The sequence below is a fragment of the Mustelus asterias genome, chromosome 13 (assembly GCF_964213995.1).
Source record: "Mustelus asterias chromosome 13, sMusAst1.hap1.1, whole genome shotgun sequence".
NCBI lineage: Eukaryota > Metazoa > Chordata > Chondrichthyes > Carcharhiniformes > Triakidae > Mustelus > Mustelus asterias.
In genome coordinates, this window is record NC_135813.1 from 67,516,633 (window position 1) to 67,535,352 (window position 18,720).

The 18,720-nt window shown below is 43.9% G+C and overlaps 1 protein-coding gene across 1 annotated transcript; it reads right to left on the reverse strand.

Moving 5' to 3' along the window:
• Positions 1-3,485: 3,485 nt before the first annotated feature.
• hspb8 (heat shock protein b8) lies at positions 3,486-17,831 on the reverse strand. The gene is made up of 3 exons (XM_078226981.1): positions 16,798-17,831; positions 15,569-15,632; positions 3,486-3,968 (listed from the first exon to the last, which is right to left on the reverse strand). The coding sequence occupies exons 1-3, from the start codon at positions 17,204-17,206 to the stop codon at positions 3,797-3,799; spliced, it is 645 nt and encodes a 214-aa protein (XP_078083107.1). The 5' UTR covers positions 17,207-17,831; the 3' UTR covers positions 3,486-3,796.
• Between the last annotated feature and the right edge of the window lie 889 nt (positions 17,832-18,720).

Consider the following 18,720-nt stretch of genomic DNA (forward strand, 5'->3'; position numbering starts at 1 on the left):
GACATAGAATGGGACCTGAGTATTGAAAGGTATGTGACTTTTAGGAATGTTTGAAAGTTAGAAAAAGGTGGAGGGGTGGTTCTGTTAATTAATGATGGTATTAGTATACTAGAGGGATGACCTCAATTCAGGAAACCAGGATGTAGAGACAGTTTGGGTTGAGATGAGAGGTGATAAAGGCAAGAAGTCACTTGTGGGAGTGGTGCGAATGCCCATTAATTGTAACTACGTAGTAGAGCAGAGAATAAAAGAGATAATGGGAGCTTGTCAGAAAGGTACTGAAATAGGCATAGAGTATTTTAATCTGCATATAAATTGGAAAAATCAGATGGGCAAAGGTAATGTAGATGAGGAGTTCATAGAATGTTTTCAGGATAGTTTCTTAGAACAGCATGTTCTGGAACGAACTAGAGGACAGGCTATTCTAAACCTGGTATTGCGATAGGATTAATTGATACCCTCATAGTGAAGGCACCACTTGATAGTAGCGATCATACTTACATTCAGTTTGATGGAGAGAAAAATGTGTCTAAGACTAGTATTTTAAACTTAAATAAGGGCAACTGGGGGGGCATAAATGCAGAGCTAGCTAAACTAAACAGGCAAATGTGCTTAAGTGATAGATCAACAGATGTTTAGTGACAAACATTCAAAAGGATATTTCAGAATATACAGAATAGACATATTCCAATGAGAAAGGAAAATTCCAAGGGAAGGGCCCATCATCTGTGGTTAACTAAAATTGTTATAGCCAGTATTAATTAAAGAAAATATATATATTTGCATAAAGACCAGTAGCAAGTCAGAGGATTGGAAAGAATATAAAGAACATCAAAGAATGACAAAAAGATTGATAAGGAGGGAAAATTAGAGTACGAGAAAAAGGTAGCTAGTGTTATAAAGTTTAAAGTTCTGAAGTTGATTTAGTAATTTATTAGTCACAAGTAGGCTTACATTAACACTGCAATGAAGGTACTGTGAAATTTCCCTAGTCGCCACACTCTGGCACCTGTTCAGGTACACTAAGGGAGAATTTAGCATGGCCAATGCACCTAACCAGCATGTCTTTCAGACTGTGGGAGGAAACCAGAGCGCCTGGAGGAAACCCACGCAGACACGAGGAGAAAGTGTAGACTCAGCACAGACAGTGACCCCAATCAGGAATCGGACCTGGGTCCCTAGTGCTGTGAGGCAGCCGCGCTAACCACCGTGCCAACTAAGAATTTCTATAGACATTTAAATAAGAATTTACAAAGTGAGCATTGGGCCTACAGAAAGTGTGTCTTGGAAATTGATAATTGAAAGGAGGGCCATGGTGGATGAATTAAACAGATATTTTGCATCTGTCTTCACTCATTTAAGACCGAGGGTTGTGAGTCTCTGGGAAACTCTTCCTCAAAAGGTAACAGAAGCAGAGTCTTTGAATGTTTGCAATGCAGAGTGAGATAGATTCTTGATTAGCAAGGGGGTGAAAGGTTATCGAGGAGTAGGCAGGAATATGGGGTTGAAGTTGCATGCCGATCAGCCATGAACTAATTGAACAGCGGAGCTTGCTCAAGAGGCCGAGTGGCCTACCCCTGCTTCTAATGCGTATGTCGTAAATACCTGATTCTCTCTGGAAACAAGATCTTTTAGGAACAAAAAATGGCCATTGGGCCTATAAAACAATCCTTTTCTGATCCTGTATATCAATCTCATCAAACTACTTTCTCATCTTCAAACCAATGATAATCCTCTGGTTGCCCATGAGTGAATCTCTGAAGGGATGTTGCTCGTGGATTATTTCACTTCGTAACCAATGAGCGGATTATTGACCTCTGTCTCGATGTTTAACTTCCTCTTTTTTTAAGGCATAAGCAGGAATACAAAACTATTGGCCTCAGAATTGAGCCACCAAAGCATTGACTAGTGGAGTTGGTTGGGGGTTGGAAAAGTGGTAGTCTTCAGAGCACAAAATCAAGTACGGTAATAATTGCAATTGAAAATACTTAGATTGAGCCTTTATCCACCTAGGACCTACGGATAAGACTTCTCTCTTTAAACTTTCTACCTCACTCTGCCATCCTTTCCTGGTCTGGCCTACATGTGACTGCAGACCCACAACAATGTGGGTGACTCTTAACTTCCTTCTGAAATGGCCTCGCAAGCCACACAGTCAGTGGCAGATTAACTACCACCTGGACCCCTAGGCTGAGCTTTAGTAAGGCCCCCTGACCTTGCCCCCTGCCCTACCCTTCATTGAATAGAATAAAGTGCCTTTCAGTGGCGTTAGATAACTTATATTGTTGTGCTATGTATAATGTACTACATGTATAATATCATAAAGTTATATGAATCAATTACAACCCTTTTATTCATTTATTTTTCATTTTCTTGACATTTGTACTTTAAAAAGCTTCCGTGTTTTTTGGTTTACAAAAGTGTCGATAACAGCATGTAAATCAACAGATCGAAGCATGTCTGATTCAATGTGCATGAGTCCCAGATGACTAAGTTTCTCATCGCTCATTGTTGAGCGCAAATAGATTTTGATCCTCTTCAGTGCCGAAAATGAACGCTCACCTGAACAGTTAGTGATTTATTTTGCTCTCGGGCCCCCCTCCCTTCCGGGCCCCTAGGCTTAAGCCTACTCAGCCTAATGGTTAATCCGCCACTGTACACAGTTCAAGGGCAATTAGGATGGGCAACAAATGCTTGTCTTGCCACATCACATGGAAGAATAAAGAACGCTCCTCCTTTAAGATTCCCCTTAAAATCCACCTCGAAGATTTTGACCATTCCCCTATCCTTGGCTTAGTGACTACTTGTACATGATTATGACTCTGTGAAGAACTTTTAGGTTTGCTTGTGTTAAAGGCTCGATATAAATGTCCCCCAACCCTAGAGCAATCGCTACTGCATCTTGCAATATTTCAAGACAACCATCGGAGCATTTAATGTTGCCTTAAGTGTCGTTTTGTTCTCTGAGACCCTGCTCACTAAGATCGAAATTCAAACTTATTTATTTTTTATTAGTGTCACAAGTAGGCTTACATTAACACTGCAATGAAGTTACTGTGAAAATCCCCGAGTCGCCACACTCAGGCGCCTGTTCAGGTACACCGAGGGAGAATTTAGCATGGCCAATGCACCTAACCAGCATGTCTTTCGGACTGTGAGAGGAAACTGGAGCCCCCAGAGGAAACCCACGCAGACATGGGGAGAATGTGCAGACTCCATATAGACAATGACCGAAGCCGGGAATCGAACCCGGGTACCTGGCGCTGTAAAGGCAGCAGTGCTAACCACTGTGCCACCGTGCCTCCCAAACTGTCCAAACTTTTGTCACATCGGACTTTTACAGCCACAAACAGTGGAGGTTTTCATTTCAATAGATCTGTAAGAATCCACGGTGAGTCTGACCCGGTGCACTACATCTTCCCCTTGCTTCATGTCAACACGTGCACAGGAATCACCGAATGTTTCACAAGGGAAAATAAATACAATGCTTTCCAACATAGATTTTATTCAAAATCAACATTTAAAGGCACTTTACAGGATCATCAATATTGAGCCACTCTGCTACATCTAGCATATAAAATATATGCTATTGTGCAAAAAACCCTACAATCAATATACAGCCTTCTTCTCATATACAAAATAGACCAAAACAGATCAATATCTTCTGTAAGGCTATCTAGAAGTATCAAAGTAAACAAACAATGATTTATATACAGTCTTTGTTGACTCTTCTAGAGGCAATAACCTTGTGTTGTTTTTGTCAGATTTTGACAGGTGATTTCATAGTCGGTTAAGATTAAGAAACAGTCTGTTCTTGGCCTCTCAATCCATTTTCTTCTGCATCAATGCTCATGCTGTCATCCCCGTAGAAATAGCAAGGTGGTCTTGCAGGGGGAGCTTCGATGATTAAGACTCCTTCTGGGGACAAGGATGCAAAAACTGTCACGGGGTCAACTTCAATAGGCAGCCTGGGGAAACACAGAGTGACACAATATTGAGCGACACATTCACATCAAATCCTACAATTCTGACCCATTTGTAGGTTCAGCACTTATGTTTAATGCATTTGTAGTATAATTTTGTTGTATTATACACAAAGCCACGTAAAATAGCTGAAGCATTAGAGAGATAGCAGATTCATAGAATCCCTACAATGCAGAAGAGGCCATTTAGCCCATTGGGTCAGCACTGACTGTCCGACACAGCATCTTATCCAGGCCTTCACCCCTCTATCCACGTAATCCCACACATTTACCATGGCTAATCTGTCTCATCTAGATGTTTTGGGGCACTAAGGGGCAATTTAGCTTGGTCAATCCACCTAACCTGCACATCTTTGGACTGTGGGAGAAAACCAGAGGAAACCCATGCAGACGCAGGGAGAAACATGCAAACTCCACACAGACAGTCATCCGAGGCTGGAATCGAACCCGGGTCCCTAGCACTGTGAGGTAGCAGCGCTAACCACTCTGCCACCGTGCGGCCCATTTGGAAGCTTACAAATTGTGCTACTTGTGAAAAAATATCTTTATCAATGTTCAGATATGAGATGGATGGACAAGACTCCATAGTGAATTAGTCATGTGACAGCAGCCATTGCTGAGAGAACACTAAGTGATCAACTGCAATTCGAAATGAAGGTACGATGGATGCTGGAAATTTGGAAGAAAACAGAAAATGCCGGAAACATTTATCAGGTCGGGCAGCATCAGTGGAGAGAGAAACAGGGTTAACATTTCAGGCTGAAGATTTTTCATCAGAGCAGGTTCGAAGAACAAAGAACAAAGAACAATACAGCACAGGAACAGGCCCTTCGGCCCTCCAAGCCCACGCCGCTCCCTGGTCCAAACTAGACCATTCTTTTGTATCCCTCCATTCCCACTCTGTTCATATGGCTGTCTAGATAAGTCTTAAACGTTCCCAGTGTGTCCGCCTCCACCACCTTGCCTGGCAGCGCATTCCAGGCCCCCACCACCCTCTGTTTAAAATATGTCCGTCTGATATCTGTGTTAAACCTCCCCCCCCCTCACCTTGAACCTATGACCCCTCGTAAACGTCACCACCGACCTGGGGAAAAGCTTCAATAAAAGGGTAATTGACCGGAAATGTAAATAGAATGGTACTGACTTACAAATTGCAAACATATTAAAGTGACAATGTAACTATAAACTTAATGGTTTTACTCAAAGTTAAAAGTAAACTAATATTTGTTTCTGCCAAAATCACAAACACATTGGCCCAATTATTCCAGAGTTTGTTTGCTTTCTGACTTTTGAGAGTAGTCGGGAGAAGGTCTCCCTGAGGAGTTACTGTGGAATACATTGAGAATTCGCTAAAATTTCCAGGCCATTCTTTGTAAATAATCCCAGTATAGGTATCTATTAATGAATAAAATTAACCAATAATTTGATGCAAGCAGGGCAAACAAGTGAATGCTCTTAGCTGTAACAACCCAATGAGCACCAACAATGTGCTAACCATCTAACTGCTGGCAGTTCCAGAAAAGATTCAGTTTTCCTGAGCCAGAAGTTATTTTGAAGTTCCCAGATCAATGGGCGGCACAGTGGTTAGCACAGCTGCCAGGGGGTCACTGTCTGTGTGGAGACTGCATGTTCTCCCCATGTCTGCGTGGGTTTCCTCCAGGTGCTCTGGTCTCCTCCCACAGTCCAAAGATGTGCGGGCTAGGTTGATTGGTCATGGTAGATTGCTCCTTAGTGTCAGGGGGAAATAGGACTGTAAATGTGTGGGGTTATGGGGATGAGCCCTGGGTGGGATTGTTGTCAGTGCAGGCTTGATGGGCCAAATGGCCTCCTTCTGCACTGCAGATTCTATGATTCTATGATATGATATGAAATACTCTTACCATTTGAGTATGTCAATACTCAGATACTGTGTACTGCAACAAAGCAACTCAAATTACGAGGAGGCCTCCAATTCAGGATCATCCTTTGAACAGATTCTAATTTATTTTAAGAGTTTGGTGCCCAGAATGGTGCAAAGTGTGCTAAAGTGTCACCTGTGTCTCAAATGGTAGCACTCTCCAAGTCAATAATCTAGGCTGACATTCCAGGGCAGGACTGAGAGAATGCTGCACTGTCAAAGGTGCTGTTTTTCAGACGAGACATGTGACCACGGCCCCGTCTGTCCTCTCAGCTGGACATCAATGACAATATTCCAAAAAAAAGAGCAAGAGGTCCTGGCCAATATTTATCATTCAAATCAGTGCCATAAAAAAAATCATTATCACATTGCTGTTTGTGAATGGGAGCTTCTTGGGTAAGGCATTTCCCACAACACTGACTAGGTGGGCAGCACGGTGGCACAATGGTTACCACTGCTGTCTCATAGTGCCAAGGATACGGGTTCCAACCCTGGCTTGGGTCACTGTCTGTGTGGAGTCTGCATGTTCTCCTTGTGTCTGCGTGCGTTTCCTCCAGTGCTCCGGTTTCCTCCCACAATCTGAAAGATGTGCTGGTCAGGTGCATTGGCCATGCTAAATTCTCCCTCAGTGTACCCAAACAGGCGCCGGAGGGTGGTAACTAGGGAATTTTCAATATAACTTCACTGCAGTGTTAACATAAGCCTACTTGTGACACTAATAAATAAACTTTAAACTTAGAATGCTAAAAAGTACTGCATTGGCTAGACAGTGCTTTGGTTCATGTTAAGGTCCTAAAAGGGCTACATACATGTAAGTTTCTCTTTCTTTTAAATGTGACCAGAAAAGTCAATACAATTTTCAGCACCTGATTAACTTCAAGGATAACAGCTTCACATTCATTGGACACTTGGGCCGGAATTGGGACGGGCGAGGCTCGGAGAACAGCATTCTCCGTTGGCCTCGTGCGGGATCGTACGAACCTCGGACAGACGTGCCGTAAAATTCCACCCTTGGAGTGATGCTCAGAATCAGATCCAAAGCCATTCAACTTTTGCTGATATAAACCCTTCCTGTCGCACATGTTTCAAAACAGCTCACACTTGTATCTACATTGACTTTTATCCCCCATCCGTTAGACTGTGATCCAAATCCTTTTGAATGCCATTAATCTACATTGTACTTGTGATAATCAAATTTTATAACATATGATAACAGGAAGCACTATCCTCAATCAATGACTGGTGTGAGACAAGTGACCCAGAATAAAACACTGAGGAACTTTCCCCTTACTATTGCTGAGCCAGCTAAATTCCTATTTGCGTCATGAACCTCAGTCCTGCTGAGCAGCCTCATAACGGGAACATTAGTGAATTAATAAATTCTGTGAAAGAATGCACTAAGTAGAACACCAAAAGTTGCTCTCACTCAGCTGTGTTCAAAGCAACCCAAGTGTCTTTTATGGAGATCTGTGCATGCCTATTATCTTATGGGAAGATGTAAAAACAACAAGGTTGTTGTGATGGGCGATTTTAACTACAACATAGACTGGGATCCCTTTAGTGCCAGGGGTTTGAACGAAGCAGAGTTTGTTCAGTGTGTCCAAGAATGCTTCTTGAGGCAATAAGTAGATAGTCCAACTTGGGAAGGGGCTATCTTAGACCTGGTTCTGGGATATGAGCCCGGGCAAGTGATTGATGTCTCCGTGGGGGACCATTTTGGGAACAGTGATCATAATTCTACAAGGTTCAAGTTACTTGTAGAAAAGAATAGAAGTAGTCCCAGAGTGAAAGTACTAAACTGGGGGAAGGCTAACTACGACAGTATTAGGCAGGAGATAGAGAATGTAGATTGGGGGTGGCTGTTTGAGGGTAAATCCATATCTTATATATGGGAGTCTTTTAAAAGTCAGTTGTTAACAATTCAAGACAAGTATTTCCCTGTAAAAATGAAGGATAAAGATGGCAAGATTCAGGAACCCTGGATGACAAGAGAGGTTGTGAGCTTAGTGAAAAAGAAGAAAGAGGCATATATAAATTTCAGGAAATTGAAAACGGATAAGGCTGTTGAGGAATACAAAGATAGCAGGAAAGAGCTGAAACAGGGACTTAGGAGGACAAAAAGGGGCCATGAAATATCCTTGGCAGGCAGGATTAAGGAGAATCCCAAGGCTTTTAATGCGTATATAAGGGGGAAGAGAGTAGCTAAGGAAACGGTAGATCCACTCAAGGACAGTGGAGGGAATTTGTGTGTGGAGCCAGATGAGGTCCTTAACAAGTACTTTGCATCAGTATTCACAAAGGAAAAGAATGTGGTGGACGGTGAGTATAGAAAGGAGGATGTTAACATTCTAGGACGTGTTGAGATAAAAAGAGAGGAGGTATTGGAGGTTTTGAAAAACATTAAGGTGGATAAGTCCCCAGGGCCAGACAGGGTCTATCCCAGAATGCTGAGAGAGGCGAGGGAAGGAGTTGCTGAGGCCTTGGCCAAAATCTTTGTATCCTCTTTAGCCACGGACGAGATACCAGAGGATTAGAGAGTATCTAACATTGTTCCTCTGTTTAAGAAGGGCAGAAGAAACAATCTGGGAAATTACAGGCCTGTGAGCCTTACATCAGTGGTGGGGAAATTATTGGAGAAGATTCTTAGGGACAGGATGTACTCACATCTGGGAGAGAATAGGCTTATTAGTGATAGGCAGCATGGTTTTGTGTAGGGGAGGTCATGTCTCACAAAGTTGATTAAGTTCTTTAAGGAAGCGACAAGCAAACATTGACCAGGGTAGGGCAGTGGATGTTGTATACATAGACTTTAGTCAGCCTTCGATAAGGTTTCTCATGGCAGGCTGATACAGAAGGTGCAGTCATATGGCATCTGAGGTGAGCTGGTAAATTGGATACAAAACTGGCTTGAGCATAGAAAGCAGAGAATAGCAGTGGAAGGGTGCTTTTCTAACTGGAGGTCTGTGACAAGCGGTGTTCCACAAGGATCAGTGCTGGAGCCTCTGTTGTTTGTAATATATATATAAATGATTTGGAGGAAAACGTAGGTGGCTGATTAGTAAATTTGCAGATGATACCAAAACTAGGGGACTAGCGGATAGTGAGGAGAATTATCAGAGGATACAGCAGAAATAAATCGGTTGGAGACCTGGGCCAAAAGATGACAGATGGAATTTAACCCAGACAAATGTGAGCTGATGTGATTTGGAAGGTCTACTGCAGAAGGAAAGTATTCAGAAAATGGTAGAGCCCTTACAAATATTAGCATACAGAGTGTTCTAGGCATGCAGATCCACAGTTCCCAGAAGGTGGCAACTCCGGTGGACAAGGTGGTCAAGAAGGCCTTCCTAATCACTTGCTGTATCTGCATACTAACCTTTTGTGATTCATGTACCAGAACACTCAGATGCCTCTCTACGAAAGTGTTTTGCACCCTCTCTGTATTTAAATTCAATGCTACTTTTCTATTCTTCCTACCAAAGTGGACATTTTCACATTTTCCCACATTACACTCTATTTGACAAATTCTTTCCCACTCATTTAATCTATCAAAGTTCTTTTGCAGATTCCTTGAGGTGAATTTTCCTGTTCCCCTAGTCACAGGACCATAGCGGGCATGGGGCGGACAATGGAAAGGCCTGTTGCCCTCGAACGGGATTTTCTGGTTTTGGGGTGAGTGTGGCCGAAAAATCCTGCACCTTATGCCCTCATCATAACTTATTCTCCTACCTATCTTTGTATCATCAGCAAAATTTAGAAACCATGCATTCTGTTCCTTAATCCAAGTCATTGAAATAGATTGTAAGTAGTTAAGGCGTCAGCACCAATTCCTATGCCACGCCAATAGTTACATCCTGCCAACCTGAAAATGACCCATTTATACATGCTCTTTGTTTCCTGTTAGTTAACCAATGTTTTATCTATGCTAAAATGTTACCCCCTACACCATGTGCTCTGATTTTATGTAGTGACACCTTGTCAAATGTCTTCTGGAAATCTAAGTACACCACGTCTACAGATCCCCCTTTATCCATGTTGCTTGTTTCTTCCTCAAAGAACTCTAATAAATTAGTCAAACGGTGATTTTCCTTTCGAAAAACCATGCTGTCTCTGCCTAATTGCACTGAGGTTTTCTAAGTGCCCTGCTATAACCTCCTTAATAACAGATTCCAGTGGTTCGCCGATTTGATGTTTGGCAAGTTATAATTTCCTGCTTTCTTTTCCCAATCTTTCTTGAATAGAAGAGTTATATTCACTAATTCCAATCTGATGGGACCTTTCCAGAATCTAGTGAATTTGGAAAAGGTAAAACCAATGCATCTAATATCTCAGCTTTTAAGGCTGAAGTCCATCAGGATTTGAATAGGGATAAATCGGTCTTTCTCGGGTTGGCAAGATGTAAATAGTGGAGCGCTTCACAGATTGGTTGCTGGAGCCTTAACTAGTTATAATCTATTTCAATAACTTGGATTAAGGGACTCAGCTTTTAAGGCCCTAGGATGAAGTCCATCAGGATCTGGGGGCTCATCAGCTTATAGTTCTAATAATTTTCTCAGTACCCATTCCCTGGTTATTGTAATTATTTCATCCCTCCTTTTTACCTCTTGATTCACAATTATTTCTGCGCTGCTACTTGTGTCTTCCACATTAAAGACAGATACAAAGTTACTCTTTTCCTTTTTACCTGTGGAAGCTCTTATTCTGTTTTCATATTTCTGGCTGGTTTCTCTCATGCTCTAACTTTCCCTCCTTTTTAATTTTTCATTATTCTTTGATTTTTTTCTATATAATCTGTCCAATCTTTTGACTTGCCACTAATCTTTGCGGAATTGTGCACTTTTTCCTTCAATTTGATGCCATCTTTAATTTTACTAGCTTCCGAGTCTCTGGAAGCATGGGAATGTTATACCAAGGATATGTGAAATGGATGTAAATGCTTGAGGCATGTAGGACCAGGTCACTAGGTTAGACTTTTGCTCGAGTGATCTTTGATGGTTAGAACAAAAAACAAGTACAGCACAGAAACAGGCCTTTTGGCCCTCTAAACCCGTGCCGATCATGATGCCTTAGCTAAACTACAAAAATAACCTCCTGCCCTTATGTGGTCCAAATCCCTCTATTCCTTGCCTATTCATGTACCCATCCAGATGCCTCTTAAATGTTGCTAATGTGCCTGCTTCCACCACCACCTTTGGCAGCATGTTCCTGGCACCCCCATTCTCTGCATGAAAAAGGTCCCCCCGCACATTTCCCTTAAACTTTCTGCGTCTCATCTTGAACTTGTGCCCCCGTGTAATTGACACATCCATCCTGGGAGACTTCCACCCAGCCTCTGACTATCCACCCTATCTATGCCTCTCATAATTTTGTAAACCTCAATCAAGTCTCCCCTCAGCCTCCGTCTTTCCAGTGAAAGCTTTCCAGTGGTTAGCAAACAACTGTGCAGAACCATTCTGCTGCCCATGGTGCCCTTACCATGATGCCTGTGGGCAGCATGGTGGCACAGTGGTTAGTACTGTTACCTCACAGCGCCAGGGACTGTGGTTCAATTCCAGTCTCGGGTCACTGTCTGAGCGGAGTCTGCACGTTCTCCCTGTGTCTGCATGGTTTTCCTCCGGGTGCTCCGGTTTCCTCCCACAGTCCAAAGATGTGCGAGTTAGGTTCAGTGGCCATGCTAAATTGACTCTAATGTCAGGGGGATTAGCAGGGTAAATGTGTGAGGTTGCGGGAATAGGGCCTGGGGGGGATTACAGAATCAATGGGCTAAATGACCTTCTTCTGTACTGTCGGGGTTCTATGATTCCTGAAGAGATTAAAGATTTGAGGTGGGTCCCATTCCAGAATAGATTCTGCATGGTATGTGGAGGGAATGAACTCTTGTGCACTGAATGGATATTTTTTCTTCTATGCTCTCCTATATAAACTAGGAAGGAGGCACTGCAGCTTTAACACACAAGTACAAGAAAGTGCTCCACAAAAGCTGCTTTCACCAAATGTCTGTCCCAGGCTGTTGGTTGTAAAATGTAGCCATCGATAACCAACTGACACTTAACACAGTAGAACATTAAATTTTCAATAAGCTCCCCAGTCAACAGCTCACATTTACAGTCTCTGGGTTGAACAACTATCCTTCTATTGACTTTACCTCAAGTAATAGGTCAAGGGCATCAAGAATTGAGTCAACAATCAACAGTGACAGGAATCAAAAAACTGGATCCCAAAGGTTTACTCCCACACACTATTTTTCTTTGTTCGTTGCTGTGTTTTTTTATGATCTGTCCAATGATCTGACTTGCCGCTAATCTTTGCAGAACTGTGCACTTTTTCTTTCAATTTGATACTATCTTTGATATTTACCACACACCAGCAGGAGTGAAGATTGGGAGGATCCATGTGTTGTTTGAGGTTTGCTGCAGGAGAGAGGACTTCAAATATTTGGGGCACTGGGGCCAATTCTGGGACAGAAGGCACTTCATAGAAACATAGAAACCCTACAGTGCAGAAGGAGGCCATTCGGCCCATCGAGTCTGCACCGACCACAATCCCACCCAGGCCCTACCCCCACATATTTTACCCGCTAATCCCTCTAACCTACACATCCCAGGACTCTAAGGGGCAATTTTTTTAACCTGGCCAATCAACCTAACCCGCACATCTTTGGACTGTGGGAGGAAACCGGAGCACCCGGAGGAAACCCACGCAGACACGAGGAGAATGTGCAAACTCCACACAGACAGTGACCCGAGCCGGGAATCGAACCCGGGACCCTGGAGCTGTGAAGCAGCAGTGCTAACCACTGTGCTACCGTGCCGCCCTCCTCCAAGGGGATGGACTGCATCTCCACTGGGACCAATGTCCTTGAGGGGAAATTCATTTGTGTGGTTAGGAAGGGTTTAAACTAACTTGGCAGTGATTAGGCACCACCATATAGAAGTAGAGAAGAGGAATAAAGTGCACAAAGAACTGAGTCAGAATGTAATAGAGAAGGAAATAGCAGCATATTTAATAGGAGCAAACTAAGAAAGATTACAAGGAATAAAAATGCAGGTTTAGAATACATATATGTAAACACAAAAAGTGTGGTGAATAATGTTGGTGAAAAGTTGCAAATTGTGTGGGAATATGATTTATTGGCAATGATGGAAACATGGTTTTAAAATGCTCAAGACATCGGGTTTAATGTCGATGTGATCTCCTGCTGGCGTGATGCAAAATTGGAAGGCCTGACAGGACACCGGTAGGCAGTTGCTTAAATGAGTATCCCTGAAATGCAAATCGCATTTGTGCCACCTGTCAGCGGGAGGAGTGACCCACCATTAACCTGCCATTGGGAAAATTGCAATGTAATTTTACGTTGGCGGGTTTCCAACTTTTTGGCTCCCGTCCTGCCACGGGCAGATTGGGAAAATTCTGCCCAGGGACATTAATCACTTAAGTATTGTTGAGGTAAAGTTTGAGCAAAAGAAAAGGAGGGAAAGAATTTCTGAAATGCGTTTAGGAGAACTTTCTCAAGTAGTATGTTCTTGGTAGAACAAGGAAGAAAGTATTGTAGAATCTGGTGCTGGGGAATGAGAAGGGCCATTGGACCGAGTGACTGTGGGGGAGCACTTGCGTAAGAGTGATCATGATATTGTAAAGTTTAGATTAATAATTGAGAAGAACCATAAACAATCTAAAGTTGAACTTCTAAATTGGAAGAGGGCTAAATTCAATGGGATGAGAAGGGATCTAGCAGGGTAAAGGCGAACCAAAGTCTGACAGTGCAAACTGTAATGGAACAATGGGTGATTTTTTTAGATGTTTCATGTAAAGGTCAGGCATATTCTTACAAGAGGGAAAGGCAAAGGAACCAAAGCCAGGGCTCTTTGAATGATAGGAGAGGTCGAGAATATGATGCCGCTTTCTACACATTCCAGATTTCTTCTGGTATGGGGGAAATAAAATCACTGAAACATGCTTCAGTCCTGGTGGTGGATTTAAAAACCTTCTGAAAATTAAGCAGGACAACTACTTGAGGTTACTACTCAGTGAAGTTGGAATATGGGAATCCATTGGAAGCTGGGATTAACTTTGAACTGTTTGCTCCGAGGCATATAATTCCACAGAGAGTGCAATGTATCATAAGCATAAAATGGGAATGTTCTGCTCTGCAGTTAAAATATAAGTTGCCAACAGAAAGAAAATAGTCTTTAGTCAATAGTGTTTCAGTAATTTGTTATAGTAAAAGCTTCAAAATGTGAAATCTTGTTGTGTCATTCTTTCAGCTATCTACCGGAAATTCAAATCTCTCCTTTAGAAGCTATAATAATCTATGGGGGTCATAACAGGTATGACACAGTGGACGGGATTTTACGGCCTCGCTCATCCTGACACCCTAAAATCCCATCAATGGACCTTCCCATGTTTTGCCTCGCCCGCTCCAATTCCTGTGGCAGGCTGGTGGGCCGATAAAATTCCGGCCATTATCGCAAATAAAAAGCTGGTTAGTAAATTTGAGACTCATGGAATAAGTAGGAGGGACACTGTCAGCTTGGATTTAAAAAATGCTTAAAGACAGAAAATTGAGTGTCGTGGAGAAAGATTATTTTTCAGACTGGAGGTTATATATGTATATATATATATATAATTTATATTATATACAGTGTATATATAAATGTGTGTATATGAAAATATTTATCTATATATATACTTCAGATATATCTTGGATATTGGAATACAGACTAAAAGTTCAAAATCGGCATATGTAACCAAACTTGGGAGTTGTGGCAAGCTATGAGGATGATACCAATGGACCTCAACAGGGCATATAGGTACAGAGTGGGCCAACAAGTAGCAGATGAAATTTAATACAGAGAAGTGTGAAGTAATACATTTTGGCAGCAGGGATAGGGAAAAGCATTATATACTTAATGACATTGTTCTGAAAAATATGCAGGGACTGAATATTTTCATCAGAATAATCTGACCAAAGGTCCATTTATTCCTTTTCACAGATGCTGCCAGACTTGCTGGGTGTTTCTATCATCTGCCTATGTTTCATTTCATTTTCTAAACACTTTTGACTTGACAGCTTTATCGTGGTTATTAAAGTTCACATGAACTTTCTCTGTTATTCCGACAGTGCCTTTAAAATAAACATTTTCAATTTTAAATAGCGGATAGAGGAATTGTATACAGCTCACTCAAATCTCAACACAATCCCAAGTGTCAAAATGGGCGTGGAAAACATGAACAGTGTCAAAGTTGGCAGTGAAGGGCCAAAAGGCGACCTTTAGGGTGACTCCAGCCAATATGCCAGCTCTCCCAGCCTGAGAGCCGGTGATATTTTAAAAGAACGGTCAAATGGATGGGCGAGGCGGCGGGGGGGAGGGGGGTGGGAGGCGAGAGCAGTAATTTGCCCGAAGGCCCCAGTTTTTGGCTTCCAGCTCCAGTCCTTAAAACCTCGGCAATTTCCCCCCTTGTGAATCAGCCGCGATTCCAATACCAAATAAGGCATTCCTTCAGCAAGCAAGGAATCTCACACAAGTTCCCAAACTCTCTAGGCGTTTCCTATACAGTTTATACCATGAAAGCGACATTGAAAGTTAAAGCTTCGCACTGAAAAAAAAATCAAAGTTATAAACATCTCGCTGTTCCCCTTAAAGAGCTCGTTTTACATTTACACTCTTGGATGGTGTCTGCTACTTACTGGATCTTTTTGGTGAAGTTTTTGGAGACTATTCCTCCTTCCTCTTGTTTTTCTTCGTGTTTTCCTTGGAACGATACAAAGGGGCGAATTCAGGAAAGAACACAAAACTACACAAACCTTAATCCTGATTTGTGTGACAAAGCAACCTGTCCAAATGTCTTTCTCATTCCTTTCAGTGCCTTGCTCATAGTCTTTGGGGGTGTTGCTGTTGCTTGGCCAACAGTCCACTTGTCACTATACTGTCTCTTAGGGAGTTCTGGGACTGTCCTCACCCTGCTGTCCCTGTACCCCAGCCCCTTCCCGCCCCCCCCCCCCCCCCCCGGCCCACACCCCACGCAACATATTGTTGGAACAGGGTCCCGCACCTCCATTCTGATAACCCACCCCACATTTCAATTTGAAAAATATCAGCCAGTCCTTCTTCAGAGCACAAAAAAATCCTTCTATTTATCACAGCACGCCAGCCTCTTTGAGATATATCTGTGGTAATATCCATTACACGTCCCCTGAGTTTTACTGGCGTTGGATCAATTATAGAACAACCCGCAGTGTCAGAGCTTTAATTTTAATATTTTTTCCCAGTCTCCTGGCTTTAATTTATTCAAACTCAACATCCAATCATTTGTATTTTTGAGGCCACTGAATTTGACCAAATTCAGCAGGTTTGCAGTTTTATATATATATATAAATGATATGTTGGCAACAGCCAGCAAGTCAGGAGAAACATTATTGTGTGGAGAGAAATGGAACATTTCGCTGTAAAGCTTTTCACTCTGAACTCATTGGTGATGAGGGCTCCCTCCATATCTTTGGATGCCTCTTGCCCCATTGTCTGATTGAGTTAGACTGGCTGAGTGGACTCCCCTCTCCACACTCAACCCCCCTCCTGTGAACTTCCTCCTCACTTAGCTCCCCTTCTGTGACCCCCTCCTCACTCAGCCCTCCTCCTTACCCAGCCCCTCTTGTGAATCCCCCTCCTCACTCAGCCCCCCCCCCCTTGTTTTTTTGTGGATGGGCAGTCTCCCCCAGCCAATCTCCCCCTCCCAGCCAATCTCCCCCTCCCAGCCAATCTTCCCCCCCCCCAAGCCAGTCTCCCCCCCCCCCACCAAGCCAGTCTCCCCCCCCCCCCACCAAGCCAGTCTCCCCCCCAAGCCAGTCTCCCCCCCCCCCCCCCCCCACCAAGCCAGTCTCCCCCCCAAGCCAGTCTTCACCTCCCTCCCCCAGCCTACCTGATATCTCCACGAAGCCATCCTTGGTTTTGATGGTGAGCTCCTGGGGGGCGAAGCTCTGCACATTGACACACACTTTCCAGGGCTCTCCGGGCTGGATGGAGGGCGGGCTGCGGCTCTCGGGGTAGCCGGTGTAGCGGGCTGTGTAGTGGGGCGGCGCCGGGCTGTAGGCGGCCGGAGCCTCCCGAGCTGCCCCGTTGAAGGAGGAGCGGAGGTGTCCCGGCCAGGTGGAGGTCAGCCTGGGTCTCGCCCAGTCTGGCCAGTCGGCAGTGAAGTGCTCGGGGAAAGGTGACATGCCGAACTCATCGTCCAGGAAGCGGGAGGACAAGCCGGGCTCTCGGAAATGCTCCCTGTTGCCCCTGTGTCTGCCTGGGATCTGGCAGGAAAACGGTACCTGACTCTCAGCCATCCCGACCCTGGATCCTCCACTCAGTGTCCAGACAAAAACTTTCCCTGCCTTCCTTTCCTTCCTTCTCTCTTTCTTTCTCTCTTTCCTTCTCTTTCTCCTTTCTTTTTCCTTCTTTCTTATTTTCTCTCTTTCCTTCTCTCTTCTCTTTGTCCTTTCCTTCCTTCTCTTTCCTTCTCTCTTTCCTCCTTGCTTTCTTTTTCTCTTTCTTCCTTTTTTCTCTCTTTCCTCCTTGCTTGTTTTCTATCTTTCTTTATTTTTTCCCCCCACTCTCCTGTAGTTGTGTGCCTCGGCCTTTATACTTGGCTGGAGATGAGGCGACCGCCAGTTGTCATCTGTTTAATCTGAGCTATGAGCAATTGAAAGGAATCTGAGTCTCTCTCTCCCCCCTCCCCTCCCCGCCCCCCGGGAGAATCAGCCCCTCTTACGTGGGCTGACCAAGTTTAGCCATGCCCTTAGTAACTGAGAAGTGCAGCCCTGCCTATTTAAAGCAACTCCAGTCATCCTTGTTTACCAGCCCCTGTCACCCAGAATGGGAGCGGGGAGAAGGTATGTGATTCACAAGCCTCCCCTCACCCTCAGTAACTCAAGTGACCAACATTTCTCGCGAGTGGCTCAAATCTTTCACGAATATTCCAGTCCAGTCTTTCCTTTCATACTTTAATAAACACTCGCACAGCACTGCAGCCAGTGCCCTTCCCATCGCTGCTGGCTGTTTGCTGTTAAAGCTCCTGGAACGCCTGCCAGAGATGACTGTGCACATTCACACTTCTCAATGCTGACAGCTTTAGCATGTGACCACAAGGAAAGTGCCCCTCTTTTAGGGCACCCAGTACCACACACATCAGTGCGGTACCCCACATGTGTGTCTCAATACAGAATGGGCCCTAGTCCCTGACCATCTCACACCCTCGTATCGTGAAGAGATATGAAACTGCCATCGATTGTCATAAAAACCCATTCGGTTCACGAGTTTCCCTTTAGGGTAGGAAATCTTGATGTGGAGATGCCGGCATTGGACTGGGGTGGGCACAATAAAAAGTCTCACAACACCAGGTTAAAGTCCAACAGGTTTATTTGGAATCATGAGCTTTCAGTTAGTAGGATTTTGCAAGCCCAAGCCAAATGATGGGGTTCCAAATGGTGTGATATGAACCTAAGATCCCGGTTGAGGCCGTCCTCATGTGTGCGGAACTTGGCTATGAGTTTCTGCTTGGCGATTCTGTGTTGTCCTGTGTCTTGAAGGCTGCCTTGGAGAACACTTCCTGAAGATCGGAGGCTGAATGCTCTTGATGCTGAAGTGTTCCCTGGCTGGAAGGGAACATTCCTGCTTGGTGATTGTTGCACGGTGTCCATTCATTCGTTGTTGTAGCGTCTGCATGGTCTTGTCGATGTACCATGCCTCGGGACATCCTTTCCTGCAGCGTGTCAGGTAGACAACATTGGCCGAATCGCCTGAGTAGGAAGGAAATCTGACATCCTTACCTTGTCTGTCCTGCATGTGACTCCAGAGCCAC

Bases quoted from the DNA above. Each gene is read 5' to 3' on its own strand.
- hspb8 (XM_078226981.1), bottom strand. From the start codon at position 17,206: ATGGCTGAGAGTCAGGTACCGTTTTCCTGCCAGATCCCAGGCAGACAC. The intron at 15,633-16,797 runs GTAGGCTGGGGG...TATCGTTCCAAG, and splicing joins TGGCTTCGTGGAGATATCAG to GAAAACACGAAGAAAAACAA. The intron at 3,969-15,568 runs GTAAGTAGCAGA...GTGTTTCCCCAG, and splicing joins AACTTCACCAAAAAGATCCA to GCTGCCTATTGAAGTTGACC.